Consider the following 16800-nt stretch of genomic DNA (forward strand, 5'->3'; position numbering starts at 1 on the left):
ATAATAATATGATAACTCTACATTTAACATACATTTAAAAATATTGTTTATATTGTATTATTTTGCAATATATTTTAATGGAACAAAATAAGTAATGGGTATTTCCTTTAAATATCTGGCTGTAATGTAATATGGTTACATTGCAGTGCTGCTAATGGAAAAGAAAGTTCTTACATTTTTAACACCTGAGGTGGTATATTATTAGTATATTAGGAAAATTCTATTTTTTTTAAACCGCATTAAATATAATTACATCTTTGGATCTTTTTAGTAAATAAAAAATAAAAATCATTACTTTATTAAGTAGTTATTGCACGAAATGATGTTTGAATTTGCCAATATTAAAATAAATTTATTTTGGAAGAATCACAATACAACTAAAGCCGGGTGAAGAAAATAAAACTATATAAGCATTCTAGAAATGCAGTAACACATCAGTTACTACACCTCTTCTTTCATTTCCGTCCTTTTTTCTGAACCAGCATTATAATATTTATATATGTATATATTGTATGTATATTTAGTTCTGCTCATTCCTACTATTTTACTATATATCAGGGTGTAGGACTTTACCTACATTTCTATGGCTTCAAATCTAATTTAGATACACAAAACAGGGTAGATAAATAGATAGATAGATCGATCGATCAATCGATCGATCTAGTTCAGGGAATAGGGGAAACCAAACAAGGATGTAAAATGAAGCGTACTAACTGATATTTTGCTCTGTAATGCTTATATTTTATCCTATTTACTCTGCATTATAGTACTAATGGTATTGCTAATCTTCCAACATAAATATATTATACTGCATTATAGTTCTTGGCTATAAATACAGCACAACAACTGCAGTAAAGTTTGTTGCCACTTTATCTCTACCTCCTGTCACACGATTAGTATATTGTTTCAGTTCATTGTAATTAATGCAGCCACTTGATGTTAATGACGCCATCTATCGCTTGCAAAATATTCCTGGGGTGAATGGAGATTTCTTTTCTCCATGTGTTTCATAAACGAAGTGGCTAATAGTAGAGGTTCCAGAGGGAGTAAATAAAACTTGCTCTGCAAAGTGGTGGAAATGAAATCTCTATGTTGGAGGCATCTAGTATTTCAGTATAATATATCTGTTAATGTAATCAGAGCTTGTATAGATGGAGGAGGGGCTGAAGCCTAAATACGTTGCATCAATATCTACTATAAAATGTAACATTTCAAAAAAGAACACAAAAGCAAAAGATTGTGTGAACTTTCTACTTGAGTTTGCAATCGTTTTCTGTTAGCACTGGAGCAACAACACATTGAAGTATTGCTAGTCTCAGCATTACAAATGTAGCTGAATTACTACTTCCTAATTATTGATTTTATTTAGTTAGTTTCCATTATGATATTTTAATGGTATGCCATGTTTTTAGATTTGAGAGAATCAGCGGACTAGCAGTCCAAACTATAGGATTCCTTCAGGGAGGTGGCTAAAGGATATTAAAAACGTGATTGAAAAGGGGGGGGACTTACCTGGTGTGGAACACCCGTCAGAGGACAGGCGTCCACACCGTCAGTCTGGAAAGGCTTGATAAAAGATCTAGAAAAGGAAGATCCCTAGTCCATAGGGAGAGCGTCCAGGGAAGGGTCAGCAGGTGGGAAAACCTCGGTCAAGAACACAGTGTGTACTATGTTTTTAGATTTGGGATGGAAATATCCCTTTAGTAAAGGATATTGCAACTTGTAGAAGTTTTTTGTTTTATGTTATATTTCTGTAATGATACTTTTCAAGTCTTTCTTCTTAAAGGTATATTCATTCAAATGATTTTTCCATCCAAGTAGTTATATTCACATTTTATCGCATTCTGAGCAAAAAAAATTGCAGCATGTCCTATTTAGTTGTGATTTTCGGACTAAAATCACCCATTCAAGTCTATGGGTGTGTTTACAAAAATGGCTTGCACTTGCATGATATGAGTGCAGCCTGTTTTAAATACATATAACCATTGTAACCATAGAAAAAAAGTGTGCAGAACCTGAAAGTATGCAGAACCCGTCATGTAGTTTTTTTTTTTGAGCACGCATAAAAATCTAATTTAAAATGATGAAAATCACACAGAAAGATTGCAGAAATGCATAAAACTTGCATGAAAATAACACAAAAAATCAGTCCGATTTTTCAGTACTGAAAAAAAAAATGCCCGTGAGCTGTCATGGATCACTTGAGTCACAGCTGCCTCGTGATCTTGTAGTGTGATTCAACAGACAGTGACTGCTTCCAGTTATTTGTGACTCTGTTCTGCTGTAACAACACTTCAAAGAATAATCACTTTTATAGAAAATAACATTCAAAACCTTATTTTTTGACACATCAAATGCCAACAAGAATCATAATCTCATCATAAAATGCCAACAAGAATCAGTCTCATCTTTCAATAAATACATAAGAAAATATTGAAAAACATTAGATTTTTTATTTTTGAAATACACTTTTATGGTATTTTCTCCAGAGCAAAAAAAAAATCTGTCCCACTTTGTGCATCAAAACAATATTAATAATAAAAAAAAATAAACCTTATTTACACAGCTCTAAAATGAGCTTTATATCTGTACAAGAAGTGGAGTCTGCTGGATAGACGTAGAGTTGTAAAGTCCAGTCCTTAAAGGCAAGTCCTTGGGTGCAAGCAATGTCTCCTCCCCTATGATGGGGAACTGGGGTGTAAGGCTGGGGGTGTGGGTAGGTAGCTGGATGGGTGTCTCCCACTCTAGTAGTCTTGCCTGGGGCTGTGGGTTAGGCTGTGTCTCCGAAGGTCGCAGTTTCTCCTGAATACTTTCCCGCACTGCTCACAATTGTAGGGCTTGATGTCTGTATGGGTAAGAAGGTGAGTTTTCAGGTTACTTCTTTGATTAAATGTTCTTCCACATGTGGGGCATTTGTGGGGTGATTCCTGTTCAGATTTGAAGCAAGCAAAGGATTAATCCTTTACACCATCTCTCCTTGTCTATTTGTTGATGTTAATATAATTTCTATAGTGTATCAGTCAGCGGGTATATAACACCAACTAAGCCCATGGGATTCTAGTACAGTACATGAAAAAAAATTCATGTCCAGTAAGTTAGGGAATCAGTATGCATGAAAATTAATAGAGTCTAAGTATGACTTTTAGCTTTTGGGGCCCCAATTTACTGAGCACCATTTAAAATACTGGTATCTACTTATGTGGTAGAGGGCCATCTGCCCCCCCCCCCCCCCCCAGGTATCAAGGCCTGGGTGTGACGGTCAACTTTGCATCCACTATAGCTATCTCAAAGAGTAAATATTAGGCTGGTTTCAGACAGTGTATAAAAGCACATCCATAATATGGATCTGAATTACGGATATTTTTCAAAAGACACTACATCCGTATGTCATCAATTTTTAAACGGTATTTGCCTCTGTATTTTTATTATTTTCTATTGAGCAAATACTGACCCTTTATACGCCCAATAGAACAGAGTATGAATACAGAGGCAAATATGCAAAAAATAAACCATGCTGCATCTTTGAAAAATGCAAAAAATGCAAAAACCAGCAAAGTGATTAAGCCTGTAGATTTATATTAAATGCTCATATTACGGTCCCCTCAACACAAACGTAATACAGAGCAAAAATACACTCGTCTGAAAATGGCCTTATACTATCTGAGCAAATATTTTGAAACGAAGGGTAGTAATGGGACATTAATTCACAAACAGAAATATTCCAAAGATTTTTTTCTTATTTAAGTTGAAAATTTAGGGACTTTTACTTGAAACAAACTGGAAACAAATCAATAGTATCTATCATATTTGTAAAGTAGAGCAGGCCTAATGGTAAATAGGGATGATTTAAGGCAGAAACAATGATCAGATGACAAAAAAATAACATTTCTAAATAATTATTTTTAATTATGTAGAGAAAAAAAATCATCATTTTAGTTTCCATTTGAGAAAAGTGGATGATTAACGTGTACAGTATTTTGAAGTCCTATCTTCTAGACCTTATATTAAAGGTAATTGAGTGTGTGTTTTAGGGATGAAGAATGGAAAGTAAATATTCAGATATTTTCCAAAGGGAAATAAGTTGTCACTTTATTTGCAGATTTGACTTTTTGTTGGGAAATAATGAGATAAATAAAAAAATCAATTAATTAAAAAACTATGCATAATATAGTTGACAATGAAATATCGCAATGGTGGTATAAAATGCATATTCCCGGGGTTGACATTATTGTCTACAGAAAATAATGATGTAATGTGCTAGTATGTAATAAATAGGAGTCACATCTCAAGGGTTGTAACATGTGTCTTAGGCCTCCGGCATACTAGCATTTTTTTAATCTGTGTGTAGTCCTTTAAAAAAAGGACTACATCCGAACAGCATATGGACCCATATTATTCTATGGTGCAACATACACTACCAAGTTTTTTCAAGCAGACATGGACTGCTTGAAAAAATTATTGTATGCATGATTGTGATTCGTTTTTAGGACGAGACTCACATATTTAAGCCAATAGGAAGAGAATAAAAATGGACGCCATCCATGTGCAGTCGGTGCTGTTTTTTTTTTTTTTTTTTCTTTTTTTAAGATGCATAAAAAATAACACACAAACAGAATATGGAGGCCACATGGAGCTGTACACGTATAAAAATTCCATTATTTGTGGGTGTAACAGGGACAATTTTTTTTTTACACAAGTGTGCACTTATCCTTATGTATTTGTAAACAATGCAATAAATCTACCTGCATGTGTAAAGTTTTGTGCACTGCCAGAGTCCTCGATTGACAGAATCCCTTTCCACACTCCTGACACTTGAAGGGTTTTTCCTTGGAATGAATATATCTGGTGGAGAGAGAAAAAAAATCCATTTTAGAATCTACTTTAATCACCATGAATACACAAAGCAGCCACAACAGCGGCTTGCACAATTTTACCTTCCTCGGACAGTACTGAGTTGCAATGCTGATCTGGGTTCCCAGAGTGGGTTATTTGAAAACAGATCAGTGATCCTGATCAAAGACTATTGCTCTGTGCTAGGAGATTATATGCAGGAGTGTAACAGGCAAACAGTATACATTGTCCTACTACTATCTGCAGGTGAACAACGACCTTCACACAAGGCCTTATCTCAATAGCTCCTGTAAATATATTCTCAGTGTGAGGTTACTACAACAATTTCACTTCACCTGGGTAATAAACCTGCATAAATCTGCCTGGTACATGGAATATTTATTTAGCCCTGGCTAAAATGAGAGATTTACCACTTCAATAAGTAGTACAATGACGCCCACATCATGTCATATTTCACCATGGAGGAAGTACAATGAATGACTTTTTCTAGCACAGAAGAAACAAGAACTAAATCAATAGTGTGGGCAGGTAGAATATAGATTTCAGCCATAATTGATTTTAACTTGTAGAACATTTTTGGAAAAATTACGTTATTTCTATACTCTTTATAATATGTACTCATCGCAGCTAGTAGTTCTAATATGGTTGGTTTCCCATGAGCAATATTTCTTATATACAACTTTAGTGAACATCTTAAAGTTGAAGTTGCCAGCAAGCGACATAAAAAGTGTGAACTGGTAGTAACTAAGAACCTTACATCACTATATGCTGTTCTTCTGCACTTTTTAGCTTGATAGGCATTAAGTATATATCAGTAAACACTGCAGAAAATAACTATTTTACGCAATAAACATATATAAAAAAACACTTTCTATGCAGTTATTTGACAGTACCTGTGGTCTCTCAAATGGTCCTGTCTTCTAAAGGCCTTGTGGCAGATGTCACAGGTGTAGGGTCGTTCATCTGTGTGGGTTCTTTCATGGATTAGTAAGTTGTAGGACTTGGTAAAGTGTCTTCCGCAAAATTTGCAAATAAATTCTTTTTTAGTTTTAGATGGTAATCTTCCTCTAGAAGGTTTTCGGTCTGGAGACAACTTGCTGATCTCTGAAATAGGACTACCCAACCCTGGGCTTAGTTTGGAAAGGTCACCTATCTTAGGTGGGTCCTCTTGGGTTGCAGCAATGGCCAAATTGGCAAAGTCAAACCTAGGCCTGTCTTTGTGCAAGGCTGGGATCACATGGGCAATGGTGCCTTGTTTGGGGTGAAAGAGATGAGTAGCAAAGGGTAAAGCAGGGAAGGAAAATCTGGCATCCATCAAGCCTTGAGCAGCTGCCATCTCAGTGATGGTGGACCTTGTGATCCCATGTACATTTGGATAACCCAAAGTCCAGTGATTCATATGCATGGTCTGTACAGCACTTAGTCCATAAAGTCCCTGTAGATGGTCCACAGCTGCTGGAAACGTATTGACCGCTTGTAGGAAGGAGTAGTTGGTGAGTTGAAGGGAAGGGTGCAGGGGAATTGGAGCTGGCAGGGCCTTGCTACCCATTTTCCAAACTCTTCCAAATCACAGAACCCAGCACCTTGTACTGTGGAATGGAACCGCTCCAGAGTAAGGATGCTCACACCACACCGAGTTTCTAAGGAAGAAGAGTAAAAAAGAGGGAAAAGGGAGATTTATTCACAATGTGTATTTCATTTCCTCACATATTTTTAAACCAAAGTGATTCAAGACGTGGGAAGAATTCATTTGGCTGCACTAATACAGAGAGAACGCTGGTCTCCAGAACAATGTTTTCCAAAGGACTTCACCTCTTCTAATTAGAACCAAAAGGGATGAAACAGCCTCTGTTTCTTGGGCTTAGACTGAAATGAAGAGTACTAGGAGGCTGTGCCAGACAACTAAGAGATTATTTGTAGGGGGAAGTCTATAAACCAGGCACTAAACTGTATGGATATCAGGCTTAGGCAAGTTATGGCTCTACCAGCTGGCCCCCATAGTACTATTTCATTCACAGTTGGAAAGTGCCACCTTACCTTTTGCCTTTACAATGTTATACAGCCGCATAGAGTAACAAGCCACAATTAATATATCATTGGTAAGATTACAATTTTTCTTTGTGCAAAATACAACACAAGCTCCCACCAAAGTATTCACAGAGTACATTCTCCAATGAGTATGTGCTTAGTGTGTATACATACAGTGGTGTGCAAAAAATGCATCACATGCTCCATTCAGTGTTTGATACTGAAAACAATACGTATGCAGCATAAAACCCTTCATGAACTGTTGTAAATGTTTTTAAATTAAATTACATATGAATTATTATTTTTTTCTATTATTTACAACAGTTCATGAATGTTTTATGCAGCTTACTTACTGTAATTAGCATCAAACACTGAATAGAGCATGTGATGCAATTTATTTTACTCCTCTAGATAATTGTATACTCATTGGAAGAACCTGCAGATTAGTATTTGGCTGGGAATGATTTTGTTATAATTTGCTGGAAATTCTGGTTACTAATGGGTTAAAAAGAAGTCCAAACTAAGGAAAAGGAGGAGTTTACATGAAAGTAGTGTAGATGAAGCCCACCTATTTATCTTCATCCAACAACAACTCATTCATCAAGGCAATTGGGGGAGAGAAAGGACACACTTTCCTCAAGCACTGCAGGTTCTAAATAAATCCACTTTACAGCAGATCCCTTCCAGATGGTCCTTGAATAGAAAGCCACACAGGAGGGAGACTGCCACTGCTACATCTGCCCAGCTGTCAATGAGCAGGGACACTGACGCCTGCACCCCTCATGCATCCCAGGACTCAGCCATCAATTTGCATCTAACATCATAATCTGCAATGTAGAACAGGGCAATATCCTCTTCAGGTATATACGAACTGCGATGGACTTGCAGTTATTGTACAACCACCATGCCCTATGACAATGAAGACTTGCAATTCTGCAAGGCAACCCACCTATAGCATAAGATAATAGATAGATAGATAGATAGATAGATAGATAGATAGATAGATAGATAGATAGATAGATAGATAGATAGATAGATAGATAGATAGATAGATAGATAGATAGATAGATAAGATTGGTGAAGGTCCCAGAAGTCAACCCCAAAGAGGGTTGGCATGTTCTAGCAATATGCCATCACTTTACAACAGGGGAATATACCTTTCAATTGCATAACTAAGTCGCGTTATAAATACAGATATGTCCCGCATTTTTTTTTTACTACTATAGGTCAGTCACTAAATAATATGTACTCTGTATGTGACAAATGGAAGGATTAATTGCTAATTCAAAATGTAACACTAAATGTATCTTAATTTCAGAAGTAATACTTGTATTATTCTTTACTATAAACACAAAAATGTACGAAAGCCATAAAACATCTGTTCGTATGCATATGTAAGTATGCTAGCCCTTGTACACTCTATGGAAACATATATCTATACTGTGCAAATATAAATATATGCACTATGGATATATATGTCTTCATAGAGTGTACATGGGCTATATATGTACACACATACACATATATATATATGCACTGTATGGTTATATCGGTTCATGATTACGCCGCAAATATGGACATTGTGTTTGTATATCTATACACACACACACACACACACATACACACACACTTGTCTTTATATCTGTATCACAATAATCAGTATTTTGAGCATTTGTACTTTCATTAGGGATTTTACTTTATTTTATTAACTTCTAATAAGTTTACGAATTATGAGTGACGTAGTTCTCATTGCAATACTTTGAACGCAAACCTCCTCATACATATATTATTTTATAATGTAGGATAAACTACATATTTTTGGCTTTAACAATATTGATCGGCTTTCTGATAATTGTATAACGCAGTTGCACTAAGACTACTCACTATAGAAAGTTGTAATAAAGAGAAGTTTTGGTTTTAATATACATGACAATATAATCGACAGCAGGCAAAATATGTAGTATATTTAATTAAATTAATCCGACACTTGTACAGTAACTTGTTATGTTCCTTATACCGACTGAGCAGAGGTCCTAGAAGAAATAAGGAAATTCGATTATGGAGATTACTATAATACAGTAATGAAGAGTAACTGAATATATAATGTATCATATATATATAGATATATACACACATATATATATATTTATATGATACACTATTCAATTGTTCCTCATTAAAATATTAGAATGATCTAATAATCTCCAATTTATATATATATATATATATATATATGTGTATGTATATATATATATATATATATATATATATATATATATATATATATATAAAATCTCATAATGATATCCGGAAATTCAATACATTATTTTTTTTTATTTTTGGCTGGCGTTACACATTATCTGTTAAGCAGATGTGACATTCTGATAGCTGACATCATTATGTACACGGAGATTTACTAAGGATTATAAGCGAACATAATATGTCTTATTAACGAATACAAGAGAAGAAATCGTCTAAATCAGTGATAGCATGTAGATTATTTCACTACATGGATGTGAAGTGGACAGAATATCTCACCAGATGGAAGAGCTATTAGTTATCAAATACCAGGAATACATATTTTGCTTAAAAATAACATCAGTGATACATTGTGATCTTCTAAGGAAAATGCAAAGTGGATTGAAGCATATTCTGCACATCTTTTAGAAAATGTACTATATAGTACCAGGCAAGTAATTAAGATTATTTCATGATTTACACAGATGTAGCAGAGTTAATTTTGAAATATTCTATAACTGTTAGCGAAGCCACAATATTATCTATCTACCGATCTATCTAGCTAGGCTTTATGTATTTATATTTAGGCAAACATTTGCACTTTATTTATATCTTCACTATATTATTATTATACCTTCGGTTATATCCATCAACATCTATCTATCTATCTATCTATCTATCTATCTATCTATCTCATATCTATCTATCTATCTATCTATCTAACTATCTATCTCATATCTATCTATCTATCTATCTATCTAACTATCTATCTATCTCATATCTATCTATCTATCTATCTATCTATCTATCTATCTATCTATCTATCTATCTATCTATCTATCTATCTATCTATCTATCCATTTCCAGGTCATCGCATGCTGTTATTAGCATATTATTAGCACTACATACCTCCTTACATTGTTTCTCCTCGCTGTATGTGTCACTTGTACATTTACATGACACACCATTTGCTGTCCACACTTGAGCTGCCTCTTCATTCCTTACTATAACTCATTCAGGTGATTAGCAGTAAACAGGTACTATATAAAGCAAATATCACCCTGCACATTACACTTATCCTTTAAGTAATTTAATTTATACGTGTCTTTCTCATTGTAATGATTAACTCTTCCTTTTCTGCAGTCATTTTGCACCCATTCTATAGACTAGGATAGGTGAGATGACTGCTGGGCTCGCTGGGAACTTTCCCCGGGTTGTGTGCACAGTGCTCAGCAGTGCATGTTACTTCCATACAATGATTGCTTATGCACTGCTTACTTTCCTGTAATCACCAGGCCATGTCATGTACTTCATGTAGTTCTTGTACTCCCACACACTGCAACAATTACTAGGGACACTTACCTAGCACAGCTCTCTGCTTCCAGGGGCCACAATCTCCACAATAGATCCTCTTTAGTCTAGTGTCTTTGCATTAGATCCACACCATTGGTCCACCATGAAAAGTCAGCAGAGCCACTCCATGCCTGCTCCAGTAGCAGGACTCACCGTGTACAATTGCAGGAATACTTATGCTCTGTATACAGTGCTGGGAGTGCAGTGCTGTCGGCGGTCTCCAGTGCTCACTGATCCCCCTTTCTCCTTTTTCCAGCTTTCACTCTTGCTAAGTTTGGTGCAAGTCTGAGATCAGCCTCTCAGATCCATCACATTTCAGCCCTGAGTCGCTTGCACTTCTGGCCACGCCTTCCAGCTGCAAACATCTCTTCAGACCACGCCCACCCAGGGAACGTTCGCAGTTGTAACATTGTATCCACGCCCATCAGTCACTCCTCTTCATGGAACGTGAGAAGTTGTAAAACTCTATCCCCGCCCTCCTGCTACTGCTGACCACGCCCACCAGAACTCTTCAGCTTCTCTAATGGCTCGCTGTGTTTACTTCTGTTTGGATAGCAACTAACTCTTAAAGGGACCGCAGCTTTATTTGCAGCACACAATCTAAAGTAGCCTTTCTATCTGGAAATACAGCACAACAAAAAATCCCCCTACTCTATAACGCTGATCACTTGCTGGCTGCAGCTATTTATAACCGATTCTATGGCATGTCAGCTATCATAAGAGTATCCTGAGAAGAATGGGTTATGAAAACCTTGGTATGTGTAACTTTCAGCTCTTAACATTATCCTTGAGGTGTGTATTTTTTCACTAGTAGTGAGATACGGGCTGATTTTATTACCTATGCGCCCCATGATAGCACACTGAATATTCCATTTGACCTGGGAGCAGGAGGGCAAATACAAAAAAATTGCAAGTGCATAGTTAGCTGCTACTGATAATCATTCTCATAAGAGAAAGCAGAGACCTTTAATTATGTAAGTATCATCATGTTCAATCCTAAAGATCAGACTGACCCCAGAGAGTGGGAGCAGCCTCATCCTCCTTCCAAAAGTGAAGCTGATACAGTAATAAATGGTCATCATATGGAAAAAATACCAAAAACACCAGGACAGAACTTTTATCCCTCATTGGAAGAGTGGGGAAGTATTGTAAGTATTGTACATTTAGCTGAAATCCCACCCTGACCACAAAAAGCAGCAAAATATATGCATACTGTACAATTCTTACACTATATATATACACATTACATTACACCATAGTACTATAATGTAGATAACATTGAGGTGCATGTATTCCAAAATCAGGAAACATCTCCGAATTTATGTAGACGACCCTTTAATTATGATCATATACTTGGCAGAATACATCACATACAGTATCATTTATTAGTAGCTTCAGCTTGACGCATTAAGCGTATTCCTTTGCAAAATTTCTTAGTCCCATTAATTAATTTTGTAACTTCTAATTTCGTAATATTTTAAATGGCGTAATTAGCTTTTTCATTAGCTGTATTTCTAATGTATTCCGAGTAATAATAATAACAACAAGAAAGAATAAAGTGTAAATCCATTTAATCAAATAAAGGCACAAGTTCCGTATAAAGGCTTTATATGCGCGCTGAGCATTGTCAGACACAAGTACTACTGTAGTAACTGTATTTTACATGAAATTCAGGAGTAATTAATAAGTATTATTATTCAGCAATCCTTAAACGTTATTTTAGGTATGAAGATCGGGGTAACTTTATTAATTGAGGGGTTGAGAAACGAAATCTAATCATATGTAAGGATTTCCATTTGGAAGCTACCAGTAGGTGGAGGGTTGAAAATAGTGCGGCAAGTAATAAAAAATAACATACACGGCGTGGAGTGTGGCAAGTGATAATGTAAAAAATCTGCAATTACTGATGATTTAGGAAGTAACATACTATGTACTGCTGGAAAAAGAAATATATGTATGTATGTGTATAATCTGTTCTTTAAGTGAGGTAATCTCGTACAAAAGGTATGGATATAATAATGATAATAATAATAATAAAAGAAATAATGGTAATAATGATTTCTGCAGCACTGATCATCATCAATTTACTAGAGCAATACTACTTTTAGCAATTACAGTTGTTTCATCTAGATATAAAAAATTCGAATGATCAGTCAAGAATACAGCTACCGTACTGTCGAAAAGCAATGCATACTACTAATGATTAGTATATTATTACTATAAACAGTATTTTAAAGTATTACTAGTATTGTTACTAATACATACATATATAGTACTACTAAGAATTAGTATTACTAATAAACAATACATACTAATAAGTATTACTACTGCAGAATACATGCTAGGTATTAATACTAATAATAAACAATACATACATACTAAGTATTAATAATAATACTACTACTGCTGCTACAGAATACATGCATGCTAATTCTAGGTATTAATGCTACTAATAAACAATATGTAATACATACATACATACTACTAAGCAGTAATACTACTACTAGTTATAGATAATACATAGGGCTACAACATCTACTAATGAGTAAAACTAGTTCTACTAATTATGAATATTAATACTACTAACGAAGTAATAGTATTCCATCTATTTATTTAGACTGTTTTTGTATGCAGCCACATCACTTCCATTCCAGTCTCCGGAGCATATGACAGGCAGATAATAACTACATTACAGAGCAAGCAATAGTGATCCACTCAGCGGCCATGTAGAAGAGCATGTAACATAATGCAGTCTCTGGATACAATGTATTCGTTGTTTGCATGTGACTAGTAAGACATAAACTGTCTGTACAACATGTTACTATAATTCCACTATAATAGGACACTTGGGGCTCATCATTCCCCAGGAGACAATCATTCCTAGTGCACTGCACAGAAATCCGACAGTGAAGATGACAAGTTTAGGGTCATTTCCCAATGTATTATTAGAATGAACACATAGAGGAGGGTTAACCCGTTTAATGCCAGATATAAATCATCATGCATAAAATTAAGGGCACAGTGCAGATCACAGACAATCCTGCAGCAGTATACACAGTTTACACTGGAGTTCTCTATATTGAGGGCAGAAGTTTCCTTCTTGTAAATCCTCCTCTCTTATGTGGGGGATGATACATGAAAGCTGGGATTTATTCTATAATCTCTGATTTTTATGGATACATCAAAGGCTCAGAGCATGTGTACAGGAGAGGGTCCTGATGTTCTATTTAACTGCCTGGATTACCAAGGTGATGCACCTTGATCCCCCTACACTACAAATCCTGCATCTATATGGGTTCCTTAAATTATCCTTAGATTCTCTGTGCATTGTCTGCTGCTCTGATTATAGACAGAGCCCTATAAATTCCCTATAGAGAGTATAGTGTGGAGGTGATGACCTGAAGTAGGTGCACTATTGTTGTATATAGATCCATACAGACCACACAGCAGGTGAAGTAGCACACATGTTCCCCATCCATAGGAACAGTTTAGCCTTCATATAACTCATACAAACTTAATCTTTCCTTCTCTTTCTACTAATTTGTATGTTTTAAAGGAGCTTCCACATTTATTTTTTTTCTTATTAAACTGATGATCCCACACACCAAGAGCACAGCATGTGGCCATTACTTCTATATACACATATATACAGGGTTTAGTCAGAAAGACTGATCCAGCTCTACATGTCAATATGGATGTCCTTTATGGAAATAACAATAGCGTAATTGGATAGTAAAGCATGGAAGCACTACATGATGGTATGGCACATGGGCCCCTGGAGGACCTGGAATATGGATTTCAATTTTGCATCGAGGCCCCTGTAAGACATAGAGAGTAATACCCAATTGCAAAATTGAAGAGTAGCATGTGAGAAGCATAAGTCTGCTTTCTTCATCTCTTTAAGTAACGTGGGACTGCTGCTATGATTGATGTAAGGAAAACATACTTGAGGGGGCCTTTTTCTGCTATGATAGGGGCAAATCATCCAGGAAGTCATTCACCATTGCCTGTAGAAGATTCAGGGTCCAACCTGTATTGAGAGTCCCTGGAATGAACACAGGTCCAATAACAGCTCCATACATGTATCATAGAAGAAGGAGGCCGCTACGAGTTATCTATCCTTACTTCAGTCATAGCAGCGGTCACACAGAACTTAGAGAAATGGGAAAAGTGGATCTCTGCTTCTCAGATGCTACTTTTTAACTTTGCATTTGGGTTTTACTCTCTAGGTCTTATAGGGTCCACAATACAAAATTGAAATCCATGTTTCAGAGTCCAGGGGCCCATGTGTCATACCATCATGTAGCGCATCTATGACTTTCTATTCAAGTACACTATTGGTATTTCAGTATGGGACACCAGTATTGAGATATAGCGCTGGATAAGTCTTTTTTCACTACACCCTGTATATGAACCATGAAACATTAGTTTATAGATTATTCACTCTATTTATGAGATGCACCAAGAACAGAATCAGATGTGATTGTGATGAACTTTGTAACCTGTTTTAGGATTTTATTTTATTATGTGGAGGTAATGGGGGAATATACAGAAAACTATATATAGGTGATTGTATAGCTATATCAGACTTGTGTGTATATGGCAGTGTAAACAGTGTGTTAGTACTGTACACAGACACTGACTGTAACACTTCTAGGATGTGTAAAACACTTCCTTTTGTTCAGAAATCACAGATCTCAGCAGGGAGTTATTTACAGAGTGCTCTATTATAGAGGGAGAAAGTGTGTCTGTTTATAGGACTGTGCTCCCCAACCAGTAATTATAAGACCCCAGGCAGCCACTGCATACTAGGGGTTGTAGTACTACAACAGTTGGACAGATGTAGATGGTACTCCAGGGCAAATGCCTTGTATTCGCCAATTCTCACTTTATAGCGAAATGTGATTGTTCTCAGTAAGAGAAACAAAGTAATCTTGTAGATACAACACCTTTTACGTTATGTTCACACAGGGTGGATTTGCCGTTGATTTTCTGTGCCTACCTTCTGCACAGAAAATCCGCAGCAATTAAATAGCAACAAAGTAGACGAGATTTTCAAAATTTCATCCACATACTGCGGTAAACATCCTCACAAAACCCATGCGGAAATTGACTTGCATTGTGGTGAAATCTGTAGCATGTCAATTATAACACCGCTCTGGATTTCGGTCAATAGACTTCAATGGAGAGTCTGAATTCTTCTGTCAATCCACACCAAATTCACAACAGCAACTACAGATTTGGTGCAGATTTTTGCAGCAGATTTTCTGCATGGAAAATAAACAGATCATCCTTAGCAAAATCTGCACCAAATCCGCAACAGTAGCTGCAGATTTGAAATGCAGATTTTCTGTGTGGAAGATCTGCACAAAGTCCGTTACAAAATCTGCACAGTGTGAACGTAGCCTTAATGGTTAACAAAAAGAGACGATGTTACAGCAAGAAGCATTTGAGTCCTCTTCTTCGATTCTTCATTAGGCACAAAACCTTATTCTCTTAAAGCTGGTTTCAGACGAACATATTGTAACAAATCTATGATACAGATGCGTATTATGGACATGTTGCAGTATTTCATCACAACTTGTTCAGTATTTGCCTACATATATTTTATTTCCCACTGAGCAAATACTGATTCGTATTTACCCAATAGAAAGGCACACAAATAATGTTGGTATTTACATTAGCTCCATATTACAGTCAATAAAATATGAACCAAATACGCAGCTAATATACATTCGTCTGAAAGCGGCTCAGTCACATGAGCTTATGTGTTTTTACGTTCGCTTGGACGCGCCATAAATTCGCATGAATGGACGATTTTCAGCTATCAAGTCCCAAGCTTAATTAGCGTTTTCTTGTCCATTCACACGGCTGGGTGTGATGTTTTAGTAAAAAAATATATTGCACCCTGGAAATCCCTCACTCGGCATAAATCCTCGAATGACTTCAAATGCCCAAATAAAGGCATCTGTAAGCTTTTCGCAGCGTTGGACGCTGCTAAACTGCCTCCCCCTACTTTTTTTTCCAGCTCCCATAGGAGTCTATGGGAGCCGCCAGCATATATTGGTCGAACGATAGATCCAGAACTATCTTTTTACCCAGCGTATAATAGCAGGCGCGGATTTCAGTTGAGTATGTTCTATTCTTTATAGTGCAATGTTTTTACATGCTGCAAATTTGCCTATCTATTCATCAGGCTACATGAAGAAGCGTTAGATAACCTTGAAAGCCTGCATGTATAACTTTTCTGGTTGAGGCCCAGATTAAGGTTCAAAAATAGTTTAAATGAGTGAAAATGAACGCTAATCATTCAGTATAAACACGGCCAAC

At 36.2% G+C, this 16800-nt stretch overlaps 1 protein-coding gene across 2 annotated transcripts; it reads right to left on the reverse strand.

The window, feature by feature from the left end:
• Positions 1–2431: 2431 nt before the first annotated feature.
• Positions 2432–10742, reverse strand: OSR2 (odd-skipped related transciption factor 2). Of its 2 annotated transcripts, none has more exons than XM_066578397.1 (4): positions 10480–10742; positions 5745–6491; positions 4743–4842; positions 2432–2845 (listed from the first exon to the last, which is right to left on the reverse strand). In XM_066578397.1, the coding sequence occupies exons 2-4, from the start codon at positions 6398–6400 to the stop codon at positions 2771–2773; spliced, it is 831 nt and encodes a 276-aa protein (XP_066434494.1). In that variant the 5' UTR covers positions 6401–6491; positions 10480–10742; the 3' UTR covers positions 2432–2770. The 2 variants fall into 2 exon arrangements, with proteins under 2 accessions (XP_066434494.1, XP_066434493.1); XM_066578396.1 differs by having other exon boundaries at positions 2432–2927.
• Positions 10743–16800: the final 6058 nt, after the last annotated feature.

This window comes from Eleutherodactylus coqui, chromosome 9 (assembly GCF_035609145.1).
Source record: "Eleutherodactylus coqui strain aEleCoq1 chromosome 9, aEleCoq1.hap1, whole genome shotgun sequence".
Taxonomy (NCBI): domain Eukaryota; kingdom Metazoa; phylum Chordata; class Amphibia; order Anura; family Eleutherodactylidae; genus Eleutherodactylus; species Eleutherodactylus coqui.